Source organism: Myotis yumanensis, unplaced genomic scaffold, assembly GCF_028538775.1.
Source record: "Myotis yumanensis isolate MYYU_CA2020_CCGP unplaced genomic scaffold, mMyoYum1.0.hap1 SCAF_14, whole genome shotgun sequence".
NCBI lineage: Eukaryota > Metazoa > Chordata > Mammalia > Chiroptera > Vespertilionidae > Myotis > Myotis yumanensis.
In genome coordinates, this window is record NW_027223765.1 from 48,137,170 (window position 1) to 48,160,315 (window position 23,146).

Below are 23,146 nucleotides of genomic sequence, written 5' to 3' on the forward strand. Positions count from 1 at the left end.
GTATTGCAGCGATGCCATTACTTCTATTTACGGAAGAGGACACTGAGCCCTGGAGATCTGCAGTGTCTTCAATGGACAAACCAGGTCTCCTGCTGTAGCCCACGTTGCTTGGTCTTCATTTAACATCACCCAGCCACGCAGGCCACCAACTTCATGGACATTTCCTATAAGTCACAAGAGGGTGAAGTGGGTTGTAACAGGGGCTCCATTCTCTAGCGGGAAGCCTGTTAGAAGAAGTAAATGAGAAGGATAGAGCTCAAAGAAGCTCAAAAAGTAACTGGGTGCAGAATGGTTTTATATTGTGGTGCACAGACACATATACATCTATCTGGGTATGTTTGCATCAAATCAGCATGACATTGGGAGTGTACTAGTCAGGGTTATAGACATATAGTTATTATATAGATCTATAGGCGGCTGGTGCTGAGAGCTGTATATCTCGTGTGGGATAGGGGAGAACGAGAGAGATTGGGATTGTAAGGGATCAGCTCACTCATTTGTAGAGGTGGGCAAGAATGAAATTTGCAATGAGGCTGAGAATTCTAGCAAGGGTTTGGTTTCTATTGTAAGTCCAAAGGCTGGAAACTCAGGGAGAACTTCTGTGTTGCAGAAATAACCTTGACAAATAACCTTGACAACATCTATTCAAACATCTAGAATAATGCTTGACTAAACAGCTGGGCACCATAGCCTAGCCAAGTTGACACAAAATTAACTATCAAGCTAACCATCATGGGGGTAAAAGTATAATAATGATCTTGTAAATAGAAAACTGGGAGTAAAAAGTGTTCAGAATACCAGTATTATAATTCTAAATTGTGTTATATGTTTTTATATAATATATAGAGTGTGTTCTTATCCTTTTCCTCCATAATATAAATCAAAAGATTTTCTTTTGTTGGAGCATTAAAATTTCAGGCTGGAGTTGCTTGGATAGGAAATTATTTGAATTGCCTGCAGATTAAAGAGGAAGTAATATAACCTGTGTTTAGCATAACCACACCTGGGGCCACTTAGCCATTTCACAGTGACTTTGGCATATATGAGCATTTTCTCTTTAAATCCACCTGTTCTCTTAATATTCTGATCTATCCTTGCTGCTCACCTTGTTCTGTATTCCTAGAGGTAGCAAGAACCTCATTACTGGTATAGTGTTTGGGCTTTATCATTTGCCAGTCCTTGCTTCCAGTCACTCAGAGCCCCCATTCATTTTATTGACTTCAAATATAAGTGAGTAGTGTTTACAATGAGCATCACTGTTCAAGACCAGCCTTGAACTAGGCAGATAGATGTCCTGCCTGCATTGATCTTCCTGTCTGATGGCAATGGCAGAATTAAATAATTAGAACAGGCGGCGTTAAGTATGTGATCTGGTCAATAGCAGTAAAGGTACAGCGTGATCCAAAACTCAAGTAATATTAACAACACTTACCAAAACCTTCATTCTGGCTTTATCCTGTACAAATCCCCCAGCAGTGGAACCTGCAAGTCATTAACTGGGTTGGGTTTCCACTGTGCCTTCGAGACACATTTTCATTCTCAGGCAACTGTTTCTCATCCAACTCCACGTGCCCAACTGGCCTTCTGCAGGTGAGTGCCAGTGTGATTAGAAAAATACATCTCACCCCTTCCTTCTCTTATCTACTGCCTCCTATGTGATAGCCTTTTTCGTTACCTTCTTCACTTCCTCCTGTTCACATTTCATCTGTTATTTTCCTGTGGCTTTTCCTTTGGGTTCTTTCACTCTTATTTCAGGTGCCCAAGAGTATCCTGGAAATGTCTGGTGAATTATCAGTAGATTGCTGTTTCCTTACTTAGTTCATCATGAGTTTTTCTTGGGCCATGTATGTGGGGGGATGGGGGTGCATGTGAAGAAGTATACAGTGGTTTTTTTTTAGAGGAAATGAAAATGTAGCATCTTCTAAATCACAAAAAAAGGTCCTGTTGGATTGTCCATTGTGTTGGGATAGTTCCTCTTGCCACCATTGTCACAGAGATCGGAGAGCTGATGATATGTAAGAATAGGGAGTCCACCTTCAATGAAATGTCCCCTCTTGCCCATTGCCATTAATATTTTAGTATTCATTTAATATATGCTTTACTTGACCATGAGCCATTTTTGCCTGATGCTTTTTTCTAATGCATTTGCCTATGACTCAGCTTTGGCATTCAAGGGGGAAAAGTTAACCTTGTCTTATTATTGATATTTTGGTCTTCCCAAGAGCAATTGTGTCTTTATCTATCATAGCGCCCTATCCATAATACACAGTAAGTAAAAGTTTGCCTTTTGGAAGGAAGCACAGTGATGAAGGTCTTGATCAACTAGGATTGGAGAGCTTAGGTTTCACAATCCCACCCTCTATCCTTATGAGCCTGTAAAGTTAGAAATGCTTGCCTCCTTTGGCTGTAAAATGAGGATCGTGGTGGTACCCACCTCAGTGAGTGTTAAAGAATAATAGTACAGTGCCTGGCATACAGTGGGAACTCACTAACTGTTTGAAAACCAGACTTCAGTGTGCAGATTTGTTGTTTTCTATTCATTCAGCTCAACACAGAGAGAGATACAAATTGGAAACCAGGGATATACATGGTTTTTAAATCAAATTACAACTAGAGTTATTTTACAGGTGAGGCAGATGAAAGGGGAAGCTAAGCAGACATTTTGTCATGACTCTGCATGCATCATATTAGTACCCAAACCAATAAAACACTGACGGCCAGCAACCCTATGCTCACAGTACCCATTTCATCTCCTTCCCATTACGTGGTAATGTTAGCATTTGTTTAAGTTTTCTTGAAGAACCAAAGTATTCTAATCTCAAAAATATTTGGAAAGCACTGAATTAGTGATATTTGGTCTTTAAATACCATTCCTCATTAAAAGGGACCAGGGTTCACTCAAGAAATGACCAGTTTTAGGACCAAAGCAGGGAAAATACATAATGAGCTGATGAGGAGGTCTTAACTAATGGAAATGGTAGGAACGTGGCAGTATGATCGAGGAATCTGTTTGAAGTCTCCTATTGGGCAAATCTGAGACAGTTTGGGCATCAGCAATACTGATAGTGATGGATAATAACCCGCTGGATACAATAAAAACAAAAATAAATGATTCCTTATTGATATAGACAAATGAAGGAGTGAATAAACGAGACGGGAAGGCGATTTCTTACACAAGAATGCCGTGAATGGACATAAGAATATGGCAGAGTGAGAAAATCATCAATGGATACTAAAAATGGTAGGTTAAGGTTAGCTGAGGAAGAAGATATTTATGTAATTCAAAATATCTTCCTACAAAGTACTTTTTAATTACAAAAGGAGAATTAATGACATTATAGTAGAGAAGCCTAGCAGAGATCACCTTAACCATGTGATCAAGTACAACACCCATTTACTGTGCTTCCTGGCATGGTGCACTGTGAAGACACAGTATTACTACTGTGGTAACCTACCCAAAATGTACCCTGTAATCTAGTCCTAAAAACCATGAGACAGGCCCCAATTCTGCACGATAACTGGCCTGTACACTTCACCCTACCAGAGTGAAGAAAAGCTAAGGGGCTGCTCCAGATGAAGGTTGGGGGTGGGAGGGGTCAGTATAGAGACATGACAACTAATGCAAAGTTTGATCATAGATTGGATTCCTGGGCTGAGAACCCATATAATGACCCACAATGGGCTTATTTGGGCACTTGCCAGAAAAATGCACTATAAATAAGATAATAGTGTTGCATCAAAGTGAAATTTGCTAATTTTATAATTATACTGTAATAATATTTAAGAGAACATCCTTATGCTTAGAAATTATGCACGTAAGTATTTATAGGTGACAGGGTATATTATCTCCCATTTGGTAGGAAATTACTCAGAAAAAGTCTTGCATGTGGGGAGATAGAGAGGACGCAAGTGGAGTAAAATGTAAATAGCTGGTAGCAGAGGGTGAAAGATATGTGTGTGCAACAGTGAATCGATCTCTTTATTGCTGCGTTTTCCACATCCTTTCAGCTTATGTGCATCATGGTTTTTCAGGAGGATGATTGCTGGGCAGTGGGCATCACTTACTTTCACACCATCAGGAAGAACACACTTTGGAGGATTCTCTGAGTGTGGCTCTTGAGAGCAGGTACAGAATGTTGATGGGCTACTCAAGGTATTTAGTAGCCACCCAACTCCTTCCAAAGGTACTTTTGGAAAATAGGTTTCTAGCCCTTTCTCAAATATGTCTCATCAAGAATAAAACTAAGATAACTTAAAGTCCATTTCACTCAGCAAAACTCCATCCACTTATTTACTCTCCTATTTAAGATAGCTTCAAACGTTAGCATAATTCAGTAGACTACAACTTGAGAGGACTAGCCAGGAAAATTGATATTTCCAACTTGTGCTGCCGTTCTTTTTATGAGACATTGCATTATCCTGATGGGTGGAGCCATGACTCAAAGACATTTTCTAAAAATGAATTTTCTCACCCAGTTGTAAATGAAAGTGCCCTTGAAGAAGACTTAAAGTATTTTGTATCAGACACTATTCAGGTGATGCATTACACAATGCCCCCCTGGCACATATGCCAAAGAATAAGAAAACCTTCTGTGAACTTACTTAATTTGAGGGCCTGAGTTTTAAAAGGAAAGTGAAGTGTAATTTTCTGACTGTGGAGTATCTTCCTTGGGATAGTAGCCATGTACCCGAAGCAATTCACCCAGCATTAAACTGTTTTAATCTGCACCTCATTGAATGGATTTTTCTCAGTATAAATTCATGATGTCTAAAGCTGTCCAAACCCAAATACAACACATTTGTAAGAAGCTGCAGTCTCAGTGGGAATTCGCAGTCTGAGGAAAATAATTCACTGTAAGAAAGAAAATCCTCGAAAAGAATCTACCCATTCTTCTACCATTTACTTGGGTACCTGTGTTCTTCTAGACAGTGTCCTGATTTAGATACCAGATTTCACCCTTCAGAAAAGAAATGTCACCTTGTTCTTATTGGTGAACTCAATTAACATCTTGGTTAAATCAGTCAACAGGACTCTGTTTACCTTTGACCTGTACTTCTGCTAGTCTCTATGATTATGTTTTCCCCACTGGGAATTTATCATTAATCAGTATAAACTCTCCAAACTCCATCTGGGGTGTGGTTGTTCAGTCTATTACAGAAAATAGCATCATGTCATTTGGAAAAATGGGGAAAAGAGGTCATGGAAGAGATCTAATGGTATAGGAGATTTGGTTTACTGTAAGGAGCAGAGTCAATCTGTAAGATTCAGTGGAATCACATTCTTGTTAGAACTTTTAAGATGTCTACCAATCGTTAACTTTACAATATGTGTTGGTGTTAGTAGTGACGATGATGATGGTGGTGGTGATGGTGATGGTAGTGATAGTGGTGGTGGTGGTGGTGGTGATGGTAGTGGTGGTGGTGGTGGTGCTAATGGTGGTGGTAGGTGTGGTGATGCTGATGGTAGTGATGGTGGTAACGGTGGTTATGATAATGATGGTGGTGGTAGTGATGGTGGTGGTGGTGGTGGTTGTGGTGATGGTGGTGGTAGTGGTAGTGGTGGTGATGGTAGTGATGGTGGTAGCAGTGGTGATGGTAATGATTGGTGGTGGTGGTGGTCATGGTGGTGGTGGTGGTGGTGGTGGTGGTGGTGGTGGTGATGGTGATGGTGGTGGCAGCGGTGATGGTGGTGGTGGTGGTGGTGGTGGTAGTGATCATGGTGGTGGTGGTCATGGTGATGGTAGTCATGGTGGTAGCGGTGGTGATGGTAATGATTGGTGGTGGTGGTCATGGTGATGGTGGTGGTGGTGGTGGTGGTGGTGGTGGTGGTGATAGTGATTTGTTGAGCACTGATGAGGTCTAGGCGTGGTGCTACATTCACTAACTTGTTTGGTCCCCATACCCACCCTACCAAGGGTAAATCCTTGATTTTGTACATGAGGAAGTTGATGCTCAGAAATTAGCTTGCTTTACCTGAGGTCTCACAGGCAAGTAAATGAGGAAACTGGAATAGAAACTCAGATCTGTTATTTTTATCATAAATGTGGTCTCAGGAGAATACTCTGTGGTCTCTTTTTGTTCTCTGAATTGTGTGAATTGTCAGAATGTTCAAGCATTAAAATTTCATAATGATTTAAGTTGATTTATCTCTATTCTGCTTTTTGAATAAGAAATCCTAGCCAAATGTAAGAGAAATTATCTAAGGGTGGGCTGAGAGCATCTGGATTTTACATTCTTCCTCTGATGTTTAATCTTAGCCAAGATAACATCAACTTTCTGAAGCCCTAGTTCCTCATTTATAACTGAGTGCAGTAATTTCTGCTCTATCTTCACAGGCATTGTTAGATGGATTGAGTGAAATACTGAATGAGCTGGCTTTTCCCAAACTGTGAAGGCATCATTATTATCATTACCATTATATTCCTTTGTGGAGTCCCTGAAATTTAGGCTATTTCTCAAGGTTACTGAGAGACCCCTTCAAATTCTCATCATTAGAACGGGTGGTGTTCATACAGATGTGCCTATTTGAGCATTTATAATTTTAACATGTGGACTGAATCTCACAGCTCAGTTTTTTACTTCAACGTGTATAACGCCATTAAAAATTTGCTTCTTAATCAGGAACTTCCACCATAACATGAGCACCAGATTATAAGAAGGTGCTGGTGTTTTTATTTTGTCGTTATGTGAGAAGATGTGTGTTTTGGTGATGTCTGCTGAAGTAATTTTGTAATGAAAAAATATGGACAGATGAATAATCTTAGTAAGTGGGGAATGGATTCATTGTACTGTTCTCTGTACTTTGGTGTAGGTGTGGAAATGTTACCAATCCACTTTTAATTGTTCTTTTTCAGATGCAGCTTTTCTTTTACAATCCAGACGACTTTGACAGCTTTCAAACTGCCATTTCTGAAAACAGAATAATCGGAGCCATGGCCATATTTTTCCAAGTAAGTTAACAGTGGCCCAAGTACCTCATCCAGAGAGTTCTTGGAGTATTTTTTTTTAATTCACCGAATTGTTCTGTGTATAACGAACGCATCTGTTTTCTAGTTCACACCTGTCTAAATGAAAGATATTTCATATTGTCTAATGTGTGATTTAAAATGTAAATAAGTATGTTTAGAAACATAATGAAAATTTTTGCATGAATTATCCTGATTTTATTGCCACTTGACTGGTACACAGATTGAAGAACACATTTATCATTTAAGTTACTTTCACTGCTGAAGCGTTTTGAACAGGTTCCTTCAGCATATTAAGAGGCTGATGTAAAGGAAAAAAGTGGTTTTCTTTGGAACAACTTCAAAATTTGACATTATGTGCAAGTAGATTAATAAATGGCATCAGTCACTTCTCTGAAGAGACCCCTCTTCATTCGCTCCCAGAAATCCCCAACTGAAGCACATATTGAGACCATTTCTCAGCTACTCCGCTTATGATTTGCCATCATTTCTTTCTCTTTTTAAATGTGGGCTATTTGCATTAATGAGTGTTCCTGGCTCCTGTATTGATTTTGCTCCCAGGAGCCAAACTTCATCCTTCCACGGGTAATGTTGTTGAGACTTGTTAATGTCAAATCAAATTAATATTGACCAAGTAGCCTAGAGAGACCTGGTGCTTTATTGTGTGGAAGGTAACCTGAGTAGTAGGTATGTGACTTGCCTTTCAGTCTTAAAATTTGCCAAAGACCACATACAGGTGTTCCTTTTACCAGTGACTAATTATATCTTCCTGACAAGTCAAAGGAACATCAAGGACATCAGCACCTTCCCTGACATGGTCCTTTAACCTCTGCCTTTTGGGGCAAGCTCCTTTGTCATGGAGATGGAGCTGCTCTTGTTTCCAGTAATTTCACTACTCATTTTCATATAAAAATAAAATGATGGAAAATTCTCTCCACTGCTTATCTCTCCCTCTTAACTACCCTCTCTCCCTTTCCTTCTTTTAAATAAAGGCACAAATTGGAGGAGATTATATGTAAAAAATTGGAAAACTAATATTCTACTCAAACATCAAACACAATAACAGTGGTTGGTGGTCATCAGCCTGGTCATGGTACTTGTTTTCCAACTGTGGGTTCTGACCTTCTGGTGGGCTGTGAAGTCATGTACATGAGACATGACCAGCATTTTAAAAGTACTGACATAGAATAGAAAAAAAAATCAGAAAATATTAGTATGTCACACATAGTGAGCTGAATTATGTTTGTAACACTTTTCTTTAGTTGTTTATATCCAGAGCGACGCAGGGACTATGTACTGGGTCATGTTATAAAGTGTGTTGGTTTTATTGTGGTTAATCGACAGATATTTTGGAAATCATCTTTTTTATTGTACATTGGGCTGATCTCTCCATTGTCCCCAAGGTTCTCCCCCACATACTTTTTTCCTGTACTTCTCATGAACCGTAGTAGAGTGTAGAGTTTTAAGAGTTTATTCACTGGAGGAAAAACTGTTTTCTTTGAATCCCGTCTCTTCTACCTAACATCTGTTTAATGGCGACCTAGTAATTTAAACTTTCCAACCTCAGTATCTATCTGTGAGGTGGGGGTGGCAACTTCTACACAATCAAGATTGTAGAAGTCATTACATGGAGTCCCTAGTATCGGTCCTGGCACATAGTCAGCACTGGGACATGACAAATGATATGTGTCCATGTCCATCCATCTGTCACTATGGGATAGAGACCCCATGGTATGCGAGTCTTCTTTGCCGGAACAGAAGACTGTTCTGGGCCTTGTCCTGTTGGCAGCTCATTTGGGTTCTGGCAGACCCCCTTCTGCTTCTAAGCCATGATTAGGTTGCCTTTGACAATCCTGGGGTCACTTGAAACGTTCCTAAACAATTCCCAGCTACGTGGTTAATCCCTTCTTTTCTGTTACTGTCTGCTTGGCATGGTGCTTTTCAGGTAGTTGGACCTCTACTCCCCTAGCCCTGCCCTCAAATCTAACCCCCTCCTCCCCTGTCGTGCCCACCATGACCAGCTCAGCCAGGCCCTGGGTCATCTTTCTTGTGGGAAAATGCATTTTACAAATGTTTTTAGGAGCACTAACAGGGCTGGTTCACAGCATGCTCTACCCCAAAGCGTTTTATTTTTCTCATTCTGTAAACTCTTGTTAAATATAAGACCAATTAGTCTCAGGCAGGGAAAGCACGTTGGTGTACAAACCGCAAAACACCTCAGTGGGAAATCCAGGATTTGAATTTTAAAGGATTCCTAGGGCAGGACTGCTAGCTCACATGCAAAAAAATTTAGATGCATTTTATCTAGTAAGTTCCTCTGTGAATTTTGGCTTCCTGTCCTCTAGACACAAAATAGCGGGCAGATAACCTGCAATGGGACAGAATTGCTGTGGTGAGCTGCCCCATAGTTTCCCTTAGAAATGCAGTTGTACATCAGTTCATTTGTACATCTGAGTTCAGACTGTGACATGCAATGGAAAGGGAAGCTTTATTTTTGTGATTTTAATTTCACAGTCCAGTTAGATCCCATACTGTGAGATCTTTGTATTTTGAGTCTTTCCATAGGAATGTTAAATTTGGGAGCTTGGTATTTCTCCCTCAAATAGTCAGTTAAATCTTGGTATATATTTCCCTATTCAAACCTGGCATCACACATGTTGGCATTGAAGGAGTATTTACCATCCCTTCAGCACTGATTCAGAGCCAGGAATACTACCAGGTGCGCCATTAGATAAAATACATGGCATCGGCACCTGCCCACTAGGACCCCACAGTCCCACGTGATCATGGCCAGAAAGAGGGGAGTGGAGAAGCTTCCCCACTTGTGACGAGGCTGTGCTCTGACTTGGTGCCCATGAGCCCACCTATTCATTATCCTGAGGTCCATGATGCCAGTGGCCCGAGCTCATGCCTAGGCAAGGCTAAGCCCACGCAGATGTTGTAGCCTTGATGCTGACTCACATTAGAATAATTTTTTTACATTCATTTTTTCATTATATTTGTTTCTTTTTCCTTCCTCATCATGTGCCCATTATTCCATGTAATTTTAGCTCTCTCACTGCCTTTGCTATGATTAGATAGGACGAACTTCATGTTTCCAAAACACCAAAACAAACACAAGCCTAAGGGGCACATAGTTGACCACACCACATGTTGACCTAGAGTAGAGGTTGTCCGCAGGCAGGCCTCTTGTGGCTCACAGGAGTAATGTCTGAACAGACATAGCATTTACAATTCTTTTCTTTAGTTAAACATGGGAGGTTTTACACATGACATGCAGATGAGATAGCAGCAATCAAAATCTGAGTAGAGGCTGTTGGTCTACTTTGAAGGGGCCTTGCTTTCGCATTGCAGCAGTTTTCCTCATGCCTTCATGTCAGCATGACTTTCAGATCAGGATCCCAAGCTGGACCCCAGTAACTCTGAGTGGTAGCGGACATCTTTCAGTTGCAGGCAGAGCTGAAGGTCAGTGTCAATGCTGAACGGTGAGGCAGGTCTTTCTGAGTGCTTGGTGTGAACACCAGTGAAGGACGGAATGACCACCTCCCTGTATGGAAGATAGCGAACCTTGGCAGCATATATGGTGTGTGCATTTGGGCCCACAGAGCTCTACAAGGTGCATTCACTTCATAGCCACTGGTGGGTGGAATATTTATTACAATTCTCCCACTCGTGTTAGTAGTGTGTCTGGAAGAATGAACGCCTTGTTTTCCAGTTCATATACACCATTGCACCAGCAGCCCTCTAGAAGATATAGTGGCAAGTAAGGATAACATTTGATTTTAAAGGATTTTCAAATTAATCATGTTAAGAAACTGGCAAGGGATAAAGACATTTGTTAATCCACTGAAGAAATAATTAAATGCTTGTTTAACTAAGTTATGTAAGGCAGAAATTAAAATGATTATTTTCTGTTTGTTAAAGTAGAATTTCCAGTATTCTTGACCATTAGTCTGATTTGAATTCTTGTAAAAATGTAAAATACCAAAAGTCATTAAAATGCTCTTTTAAAATATTTTATTATTCTGACAGTACTCTACCTGGGTTTAAAGAAGTAAAAAATAAGAAAACAATGTTTACAGGAAAGCTGAATACAGCAGTGGAATGATTAGACAATTTGTAAAGGATACTTCACTTTGAAAATAACTGAAAATATTTTATTAGCTCTGATTTAAGATTATGGAGTAAAGAGTACCAGTACTCTCACTGACCTTACTTTTACTAGTAAGTAGGCCTATGTGTTTCAAGTTTGAATCTTCCATCATAACTCTCTGAATTGGATTCTGATTTGTTTTTCTTTTTTATGATCCTTTCTTCACCATTCCTCATGAACACTTCCCTCATTTACGCACCAGAACTGAAATGCCTTCGAACCATGCAACTATCTTACTGACTTTCAATCTGATGCTCATAGATGCTGGGTAACCCCAAACTTCTTATGGTTTTTATTATTGTAGTTTTTTCAAGAAGTACATAATCATCTTTGAATTTTGGTTTGGAACATCTCATTAATGTTATGGCTTTTGAATACCTAAAATTTTAGTTCTATTTCCTGATTCCATTGAATTCTGGAGTTATAAATGCATGATTCTTTAAAAGCACCTACATTTAGAAACTTTCCTTTTGTGATATTCTTTGCGGCTTCCTTGTTAGACCTGTTTGGGTGTAATCACTTCTGAAAATTTGCATCAGACTCAAAGATATAATATTTTTGTCATGTCTGCATCCAGACGCCCAGTCAATGGCATCGTTCTTGTACATTTGAGAAATAACTAAATTACATCCCGTTTTATTTAAAGGTTGTCTGAAAGGACTTCCTTTGAAGACTCAACAGTTTTATCGAGGTTTCTTCATTCAATGTTAACAGTTTTACTTCTACTGGGAGAGTTGAGCCCCTTTGCACCAGTATTTACTTATTTTTTAATTTCTATTTAAATTTCTACCCAGAATCTGCCTGCAGTCATTTGGTCTTCCCCAAGGTCCGTAACTCAGTCATTTGCCCCCTGTTCATTTCTGCCCTTATTTCAGAGTTGAAAGCAAACTTAAAAACTGAAATGTTTCGCAAGTTGCTGCCACATTCTTTATGTCATGTCGGTGCCGACTGCTTAATTATTTCCCTCCATCTGGAGCAGCTTCATAATTAAATGAAATGGCAGCACCTGGGATTATTTATAGACACTGAGAAGGCAAGGGGAGTTCTTGATGACTCATCCATCCAGGGCTGGCCAGGAAGCCTTCCCTCTACCTCTCCGCATTTCACCTTCCCTCTACCTACCCACCCCCAAAGTAGATGTGATTTGTCCTTCCTGTAATCCCTGTTTCTCTTAGCTGCCATTGGGCATTAAGCCTATAGTTTTACGTGCCTTCTTCTGCCCTTGTACTGTGAGACCATTGAGGACTTGGGTCTTACTCCTCACCTTGGATCTCTTGCAGGAGGCTAACTCTGGGGCTTTGTTGTACAAATACTGAACCGAATTTTGTGAAAACATATTTAGATTCTGTAGTCTTGATTACAAAGGAACAACTTGACAACCTATGGCCTGTTAGAAGTAGGCACTAGGAGCAGTGGGGTTTGCAGTCTGAGTCTTGTTTCTCTTCTCTTTGTATCCCATCACCAACCTTTCCCTAGGCCTCACATCAGGATCTTCACCTAAATTACACCTCAGGACTGAGTTATAGGGAACTTCTCAGGATGCTTACCGTAACATTAATGATTTGAATCTTGGAAAAGCATATCTAGGTGGATATGTCAGCATCACCTAAAAACGATGGTTATATCAGAAGTGTAAGACCCTTGAGATGGCCAAGGAAGGACATTAAACTGAAGAGTATAGGTCTGCTGATTTATTGAGGATGGTAACTTTCTGACATGGGCTCCATTGGGTCTAACATGCTATTAAAGGGATGTATCTCCTTTTATGCTTGTAGTTGTGAAAAAGCAACAGAGCCTTAAAAATCTTAAAGTAGTAGTGCATTCAGAGACTTTATTGCCAAGACTATCTGGGTATGTCTGTGTCTCTGGATGTTTTAATAAAGTTTTCTATCAAAATGCTTTTATCTCAGCTGGAGAGACTCTGAATTTTTGCTATTTGTTTTTCTAGCTTGCCTCTATCTCTAGTAATTCCTTCCTAGGGTCTGTGTGTGAAGGTTAATGGAGTAGTTTCTGTGTGCTTCAGCAAACATGTACGTATGTTTCTTGGTATTGCTATTCTTTACATGTCTATGTTTTTTCTCCCTCCCCCTTTTCCATCAGATTCTCTAAGTAAACAAAATGTAATATTTTCTCATCTATTTATTCATGTTCTCATTTGCTAACTCATTTGCTCATTCTGCAATATTTATTAAGCGCCTTCTTTATACCATTCTCCATGAACATTACAAATATAGCCTCAGACTTGTAGCCTGACCTCAGAGTTTATGAGAAACTTTGAGTTGGCTTTTGAATTCTTTCATTGACAGTAGCATTATTTTGTCATTGGGAGGTAGGTAGGGGAAGATGAAATGTCAATAAATTAATACAAGAATTATATCTTGTGTATAATTTCAAAGTGATAAATATTTTATTTTGTGAGTATGAAGTTCCTATTTGTAAATTTTAGAATTGGACTCTCCTTTCTCTATTTGTCTTCAACTTCTTCCATTTTTTTACATAGCAAAACACCACTATTAAAGTATCAATTGTCCCATGGTGACCTAAATTGATCTTGTTGATATTTGTTTAACCATCCTGAGGAATCTTTTTCTTCTTTTAATGAAGAATAATTTAATTCTATTCTTACTATAGGTCTATTTATTTTATTTTATTTTTATTACTTTACTTTTGACTGATTCTCTTGGCAAGGATCACTACTCCATAGGAAGGAAGGGAAGAAAGGACAGAGAGATAAGAAGGAGGGAAGACCTTGGCCAGTGTTTCTAAGTGGTTAGAGCATTGGCCCACACACCAAAGGATCTCGTGTTAATTCCTGGTCAAGGGCACATACCTGGGTTGCAGGCCCAACCCCTGGCCCTGGTCAGGGCTTATGGAGGAGGCAACCAATTGATGTCTCTCTCTCTCTCTCTCTCTCCCTTAAAAAAAAATGATCAATGGAAAAAATATCCTTGGGTGAGGATTAAGAAAAAAGAGGGAGGAAGGGAAGAAAGAAAGAAAAAAAAAAGTAATTATACTCATCTACCCAACACCCACCACAGAAAAACGAATAAGTATTTTGAATTGGAAAGCATATGAATTGATGCCAGAGAGTAGTGATAGGTTGTTAAAACCTCCTTCTTACACTGCTTTTCAGGATAATTGCAATAAACTAATATGATTCTTAATTTATTCCTTCCCAGTTGCTGCTGTTTGAATATCATCTTTCTCACATTTTCCACATCCTTGGTTTTATCCAGTTATAAGTTCAATTCTTTCACTACATTACCTAAAAGTGTAATTTCAGAATGTTTTGGGTTGATTAAGAAGACTTTTTTTATACACACACAAAAATTAAAATACATATGTTCCAATTAAACTATTTTAACAGCTAATTGGTTTCATAGGACTTGTCATTAAGTGAAGGCCAGAGTCATCTTTAATGTTCAGATGCAATTTTGGAGCAGATTTGTGGATGTACAACATTGAATTTATAGTCTATCAGGTGTTTTCAGTGCATCTCCTGGCTGCAAATGGCCTGTAATTCAAACTTCCTCTTAACGAACATTACCGAAGACTATTTAATAATTGGCGAAGCATTGCATAGTTAAGAAGCTTTGAGTTCTTTGAATGTGACCATGTGAAAATCTTCTTTAATTAAATCATTGCACTTCAAGGACAGTTGGCAAGTACTTTTCCTTCATCATAACCAGATAGTAGTTTAGTATCTTCATTTAGTTTAGAATTTACTTGTTTTGACCAGTAGTTCTCATACACGTCCTATAATTTTTCATAGTCTCAGAGAAAATCTTAGGAACTCCATAGTGATCTCCCTAAAATGAAGTGAGATACCTGGCTTCTAAGGGGTTAAGGGGTTAAGATCCTGTAGCTCTGGAATATACCAAGCTGAGGATTCTAGTTTCATGACTCTCAATCCAGTTGTCTTGTTTTCCCTAAGTGTGTCCTCCCTGGAGTGTGAACTAGTAGATTCCTTAGCTGATTAGACCTCTTGGGAGAACTCTACCCATAAAGTACTTTGCATCCCAAGAGTAGAAACGACTGGCAACTCTCTTCTCCCCACTCTTCCTCTCCAAGATAAACTAGTTGAAAAAGTGCTTCTAGATAGAATACAGATAGTGTTAATAACAATTAGCATTTATTGTGGACTTATTTTATGTAAAATGCTAAAATGAAGTCCCTACATTAAGTATCATCCAATTTAATCTTCTCTTCAGACTCTCTCAAGGTGTTATTACACCCATTTTATAGGTGCAGAAGCTAAGGCATGGAGCTTTTTCAATATAAATTCCTCAAGATTCCACAGCCCAATAAATGTTGGAGCCAGTATTCAACAGAAACAGTGTATCTCCAGGGTCTGTGCTCTTAGAGGAGTACCAACTGGGAAAAGTTGGGTATTCAGTTGAAGAGGATAGAGAAGGAAGTCTATATCACTTGGTCCCTGTTATTATCATCTATATATAGAAAAGCCCAGTGACCAGAATGGCAGAATGACCGGAACAACCGGTGGCTATGACTCGCACTGTGGCAGCCAACCAACCAGCCTGACCCGGGGCCTGATCGGCCCCCAACACCCCGATTGGGGGCGGGGCAGGTTGGCCAACCACCCGTTCTCCCCCTTCCCCCCCACTGGTCCCGCCCCCGATTGGTCCCCAACACCCTGATCAGGGGCAGGGCAGCTGGCCAACTGCCTGTGGCCCCTCCCCCTCGCTGGCCCAGCCCGATGGGCCACATTGGGCAGGCCAGCCGGACCCCACCTGTGCACGAATTCATGCACTGGGCTTATAGTGTGTATATAAGTGCTTTAGGGACTTGTCAATTATGCTGGAGCCTGAAGAGTTATTTTCTTGTAACTTAAAATTGTGATCTTATTCTTTTCCCCTATAATTAAATCCTTTGATCCTATTCTAAATTCTCTCTGGCTCTGCACCTGTAATTATTTTATAGATCTGAAGACAAGTTTGTTGGTTTGGTTTTTCTTTTTCTTTCTTTCTTTTTTTTCATGAAAAGGCTATAAAGAATATTGAATGGATTGCGTGGTTAGATAAGGACAGTGCAAATGAATGGGGTAAAGCTTTAAACAGTGATTTAAGAACTTTTTTAATGGAAGTAGTTCTTTCGGAGAGGAGGAGGAGGAGGGAGGGAGGGAGGGAACAGAGGATTTTGCCCCCCGAGGGACAGGTGGCCATGCCTGAAGACACTTGCTGTCACACTGGGGTGGTCAGTGTTATGGTGGTGGAGACTAGAAATGCTGCTCAGCATCCTACAATGTGCAGGTTGCCCCACCGTGGAAAACTAACTATCTGGCCTAAAATGGCTGTGGTGAGGTTGATACACCTGCTGCCTGGTAATTACCTGTTTGAGGGCACCTGAATGTTTTCATCTCAGTAGGTTGTGGGGAGGGGGTGCATCGGTGGCTATTTGGGTTATACATAAGCTGATAGGAATAAATAACTACAATCTCATGTCTGAGAATCCCCTAGTCCCTGGCCAACCAAGGTTTAGTCAACTGGATTCTAAGATCAGGTGTAAAGATTTAATGCAATTTGAATGGATGTCTCCCACAGCTGTGTGGAGGACCATTTGGAAGAGGAAAAAGAGAAGGGCAGAGGTGCAGAACAAGCAGAGCCAGAAAACCACTTAGGATTCTGGCTCAGCATCCCTAGCAAGAACGGTGGATGAGGCAATAGGGACGACAGGAATAGCAGATTCAAGGCGTATTTAGCAAATAAAGTCGGCCAGATTTGGTGACCGACTGGATATGGATGTCAGAGTTGAGGAGGATCCGTGGGTGAAGTGAGGACCACAGGAGCAGGAGCTGTGCAGGGAAGAATGACCTGAGATGCCGGCGAGATTTCTAAACACAGATGCTCTGTGGATATTTGCGGTGTGAAGTTTAATTTGGGGGACAATCAGGGCTAGAAAAGAATACGGAATCATTAGCCTATATGTATGTGTCAGCTGAGATCAGGAGAATTTTTGAAGTCAAACAAAAACGGTTTAAGTCGAGAACATTCTGGAACAGCAATATTATGGGACAGAATTCAGTTAAATTGTAAGGAAATTTTGCTAGCCTGTTGCTAAATGCAGCCATTATAAAATATCAAATTGTACAAACTTAAAACTATAACTTAATTTTTAAAAAAGGTAGCCGTAACCCGTTTGGCTCAGTGGATAGAGCGTCGGCCTGGGGACTGAAAGGTCCCAGGTTCGATTCCGGTCAAGGGCATGTACCTTGGTTGCGGGCACATCCCCAGTAGGGAGTGTGCAGAAGGCAGCTGATCGATGTTTCTCTCTCATCGATGTTTCTGACTCTCTATCCCTCTCCCTTCCTCTCAGTAAAAAATCAATAAAATATATATTTTTAAAAAAATAAAAAAAGGTAATAAGTAGGGGGAAAAATTAAACTTACATGCCAAAATGCTGAAGTTGGCATTTTCTGAGTATTCCAGCTTCATCTTGGTGCCCTTCAATTACACTCATGTGGGTATTCGTTCCCCAGACACTGCAATGATTTGTGAAATAAGCACCAATTTATTAGGACATTTATTTGGCCATAAAAATGGTAAACAAAGATAAGAACACGTGCAAACACCTTTGAATTCGATATCAGAGGGAGCTGGTTGGAAAAACTGGAAGATCAATGCAACTCCCTTTGGCAGTGGTAGGGAAATCTGCCCCCGACACCCACATCTCTGCACCGCCCGGTTCCCGTGGCGTCACAGAAGTCGTTCCCCAGGGCAGGCTTTTAAAGCTGTTCATTCTGGTTCTACTTCAGAGGTTTGTTACTGTGTCTTTCCAGATCTTTTTTCTCTCTGGCCATTTAGGCATTGCCTCAGAAATGATTAACCACCTTTCACTGTGAGAAGCTTGCTGCTCCTCACTCGGGGTGCTGCTCCGTGGGGCTGCCCTTACTGCAAGAAGCTTGCAGCTCTCTTAGATTTAGGGTTTACACTAATGCTGCTGTTTGTTTTTTCTGTCTGTAGTGTCTTAAAATCTATGGTGCGTCTGCACCATCCAAAGCCCAGTGCTCTTGTTCATCAGTGTATTCGGATGATGCCTGCCTGTTTCTTGCGTGGACCTCTGACCTCCCAAAGCACTTGTCACGTGCACCACGTGGCCTAACTATAAAGACAGAGGGCAGCTGGTGTGCACAGATCTTTCGTGGGTGGTGGACCGATTCAATCATTCATACACGACGTGACAGCAGACTGGGAAGAAACTTAATTTGTTCATCTCTGTGAAACCTTTTGTGATTTACCCAGTACCCCTTTCTTCTCTAACACCTTGATCATGGTAAGACTGCTTGGCCAACTGTGCTATTTTTCAGGAGTGCAACTCCTGTGTTTGTGAGGGATTAGGAAACAGAGCCTGTGGGAGAAATTCCATAATAAAAATATTTTATCCTTCATGCCTTTTCACTTGCGACAAATGTGATACCGTGAAAGGCACAGTAGTTGGGACTCCTACTGTCTTTTTATGTTGGCCGCCCAGGTGACTTTTGAGAAAAGTATTAGGACAGAATCTTCCTGATTAGGGTTTTGTAGGGGCTGAGAAGTGTACCTAGGCATCGACTGACATGGCACATTTGGACAGTAGGTTCTGTACCCAGCCCTTCTTGTTCTCTAAATATGCGCTACGTTATGTGATTTTGGTGTTTGTTTGCAAATTCCTTTGTAGCTGTGTATACGATGATGAGTAAAGCTAATTAACTTTATATCTTCCTTGTTTGGACTTTGGGTTTGTCCAAAATTGAAGTAAGCCAGGACTTACTTAAGAAAGTGTTGATTGGGTACATCAATACTATAAATCACTTTGCAATGGAAGGGATTTGCTCAATTTTTGTGTATCAGTTGGGTATTATCACCTGATTTCATACAGTTTTCATTTGGTATTAGTCCTATGGTTATAACAGAGAACTCACATCATACATACGGATTTGGTGAGGGATCTCCTAGAATCACAGTGCTAGTGTGAACCACATATAATGAAATATAATTGCTTATCTCAAAAGTGATAACCAGTTCTGACTCTGATCATTTAATTCTGGGATTTCTCAATCCATATTATTGGGGTCTAGGCATCCTTGGGCACCATTCTAATGTGGTTTCAACCAATTATTTCTATTTTTAGGTCCTGGTTCTTTTTTTTTTTTTTTTTTAACTGAACCGGTTACAGGCACACCTCACTGTATGGTGTTTCGCTGAGAATGCGTTTTCATCAATGTTGAGGCAAAAGGCTCCATTAACAAAAAGATTACAACTCACTGAAGGCTCAAATGATGTTTAGAATTTTTTAGCAATAAAGCATTTTCAATTGAAGTACATACCTTGTGTTTTTAGACATAATGCTGTTGCACACTTACTAGAACTGCCCAATGTACATATAACTTTGATATGTACTGAGAAAACAAAAAAATTTGTGACGTGATTTATTGCTGATACTCACTTTGTTGCGGAGGCCTGAAACCAAATTCACAATATCTCTGAGGTATTCCAGTGTAGGGTTTAGCACCAGAGGGCTTAGAAATGTTAGCAGCTAGCGGACACAAAGCCAGTTCCTAAACCTTTCAAGACAGGAAGGGAATGGTTAGAGCCCCATCTGAACTTAGTAGCTTGGCTACCCTGTTTTTTTTTTTTTTCTTTTTCATGGAAATCAGCCTGACACCCGGGTTCCTCTGTATTTTGAGTTGTACAGGCAAAAGCTGCCCTCATCCCCATGAACTCTGCAGACAGGTCAACCCCAGGCCTTCTAACAAGGGAGTTCCAGTTTCTGATTCTTTTTGAATATAAACAGTAATTTAAAAAAAAATAGGTGATAGTTACGGACATGGGTCGTGTATCAAGCCCGCTGCCCGTTCTGCCAAGCGCCCCACATACATTAGCCTACCTGATGCTCATGGCACTTCTCCGAGGAGGAGCATCTGCTCCCAGTACCTCCCCGGAGGCTGTGATGCCCTTTGAGTGCGAAATCACGGTCTAGGAGAACCAGGAAAGGCTTGGGGGTTGGCGTGAGAAGGTCTGTGCTAAAATCCTGTCTTCCCACTTACTGCCTTGCTCCCCCTCTGCCTTTGTTCCTTTGTGCAGCGCATGGAAATGTTGATATCAGCTTTGCTGTGAACTTGAGGTGAAAGCGTGTATGTGAAAACACTATAGAGCAGACGGAAGCACTAAACATTTGTCAAAATAATAATAGTTTGATCATGATGATAATTACTCACAGGTGGAGTTGAAATGCTGCAATAAAAGGGGTTATTTTGAATGATTACTTTCCCTGGACACGTTAAGGTAAACACATTGTGTTGGTGCATCGAGTATGTGCACCCTCCCCGTCCGCCTGCGTTGTGGTGCCAGTGCTTTAGCTCCCTGGTCGCCTTGGCTCGGGGACAGGTTCTGAAGTGTTGTTGGTGGTGCTGTGACCCTGACATTCAGGAGGAGGCAACCAAATCCAATTCCTCGAGGAGCATCTGCACGTCTCTCACCGCTTTGCGGAGGAGCTCAAGTAATTGGTCATAACGCCCTGGATGGTGAGATAAATAGTCACTTAATTGGAGGGGCTGGTCAGCTGGAGAGAAGAAGGTAACACATGGACATGGGCCCAGATGCCGCACATGGTGGGGACGCCATTTGGAAGTAAGGGTCCCCATCACCTTTTTTTCTGGCCCCCAAGTGCCTGCCTAATTTGTAGTAGTGAGTCCCTTTCCAGGGGTGAAGTTGTAAGCCAGGCAGCCTTTTTGTGGCCTTGCTGGTGCTGGGAGCGTGTTCTCTTCTATGCATGTCTTCTTGGTTACAGGTGATGCAGCAATAATGCTGTGGTCGGTACAGGTTTTACCTGCTGTGGCGTGTGAGGAATTGCCTGACCTGGGGATTCATTCCACTCGTCCCCGGGTCAGTGTGGACCGAAGGTTGGGGTGTAAGTGGGAGGTGCATTCCCTTCTGCACTCGGCAGCTGTGACTGTTCCCTCATCTAAAGGGATGAGATCACCCCACATGCACACCCCTCCCTCCTTCGCTCTTGATGCCCTTCCGTTGCCTTCTGTGTTCATTCCCTTTGCAAAGTCACTGTGGTGTCCCATACACAATGGTCAGCACCGTGTCCAGAGGATAAATAACTAATACAGCACGATCCCTGTCATCACAGAGGTTTCTTCCTACACACACACACACACACACACACACACACACACACCCTGTAAACCCTAAGACCAGGACCTGTGCTTGTGGGATGCTGTAATCTCAGTGCTTACAGAGAGAGGGAATGAAAGCAGAGGAGATCACTTGAGAGTCTGCGTAATGAAGAAGAGCCTCTAGCTCCACACTGTTTGACCAAGTCCCACTTTTCCCCATTAGGAGTAGCAGACTTCAGCCACATTCTAACCTTTCCATCCCTCGGTTTTCTCACCTGGAAAATGGAGGAAGCCATGAAAGACCAACCTTGGAGCGTTGGCGTGAGGCTTGTATTAGTTAATGCAGGTGAAGTGGACATGTCCCTGGCACATAGTAAGTCTTCACTAATGTTAGCGCTCATAACTCAAACACTAGCAGGCACTGTCATGGATGCTGGCAAGCATCAGCCACTAGGTACAGCAAAGGTTAGTTCTGTGGGAGTTAGTGTGAGGAACCTGCCTGTATGAGAGGCAAGGCGTTCTCGCCTCAGTATCGTGTCACCTGGCATTTGGGCTGAGAACACCTGGACCAGTCGTCCTCAGCAGTGACTGCATGTTGGAGTCACGGATCCAGCTTTAAATCGTTCTCATGCTGGGGACACCCCCCAGACTCAGGGTCAGAGCTGCTCAGGAAGTTCTTCAGGGCAGCGCAGGCTGACATCTGCTAGTGTGGCCGGGCCCACCCCCACCACCACCCCGACCACACCAGCCCTCTGCCTGGACAGTCCATTCATTCTGGTCTTACTCTGTGGGGGTCTAGTTTTCCTGTGAGGGGGGACCCTGATGCCCCTCCCTGCCTCCACGTCTCAGCTCCCCCCCCGGTCCCATTTGGATTCTGTTCCTATTTTGTAAGGAAAGGTTTCAGGACAAGCCCTTGTCTGTCGCTGACTCCGCCTTGCTGTATTATGCAAAATAGTAACATTCTCCTAGGTGTCAGGGAGCCCCATCATTTGTCCCACCTCTTAGTTGAGCCAGGAGAAAGCCAAGGGTGAGATTTGTGGGCCATGAGGGGGATGGAGGAGGACCACTGGCCCCAGAACTCACCTGAGTCTCCGAATTTCTTCTCTGCGGGGGATGAGCAGCAGAGGACTGCCAAGCCCTTTACTAACCCCAGGACAGCGGCCCTGCCTGGGGTCTTGGCCTGGCCCTGCATCTGCTTAATGCTGGCGGTGGAAGCCAGGACATTCCCTCCAGAGGAGGCTGCAGCTGGGAGCTGGGCAGGCACAGGGCTGGGCTTGCTTTCCTTTCAGAAGCCCGGGTGTAAGGGGCTCCCCCTGCCTTGGGGGGTGGGGAGGGTGAAGCAGAGCTGGGAGCTAGGAGCTGGAGGGGGGAAGAACTTCTTCCCAAACAGTTACTAAGTGTGTGTTGGTACGAATTCCTGCTTCTGTGAGCCCAGCAGGGGATGTGGAGAGAGGGGAACAGGTTTGTATCACCCCCTGCCCCGCTCCTTCTGTCTCTCCTGTTACGTTACAGAGGAGACTTACGTAACAGATAATGGGGGTAAATCTGTGGGCCAGTTACCCGCATTATCTCCTTCGGTGCCTCAGACTTGTGCGCCAGGAACTCCTGTTTCTAACTGACGAATGGGGAAACCAAGTCACAGACCTACTCGAAATTGCCCAAAGTCACAGGACTCGTAAATGGCATCATTTGAACCCACGTCTTTCTTTCTCTGGACCGCTTCCCCTCGGCCTAACCTCAGTCTTGGATTGCTCCCAGGAATATGACCTGGTGTGGGGGACTTTAAGGAAAAGTCTTTATTGGGGAAACCTGTATTGTTGGACCACTTTTCCTGCCAGCAGATCTCTTAAAATTTGGAGGATCTAAGTTTTATGTTCTCACTAGCCTGCCTCGGGAACCTAGCTTCAA

The 23,146-nt window shown here is 41.9% G+C and overlaps 1 protein-coding gene across 3 annotated transcripts in view; it reads left to right on the forward strand.

Moving 5' to 3' along the window:
- The window catches only part of PTPRG (protein tyrosine phosphatase receptor type G), a 675,258-nt gene that overhangs the window by 475,283 nt on the left and 176,829 nt on the right, over positions 1-23,146 (forward strand). For all 3 annotated transcript variants that reach the window (XM_070390897.1, XM_070390899.1, XM_070390898.1), the window contains exon 5: positions 6,855-6,950. In XM_070390897.1, the coding sequence (XP_070246998.1) occupies positions 6,855-6,950 (96 nt within the window). The remainder of the gene's footprint in view (positions 1-6,854; positions 6,951-23,146) is intronic.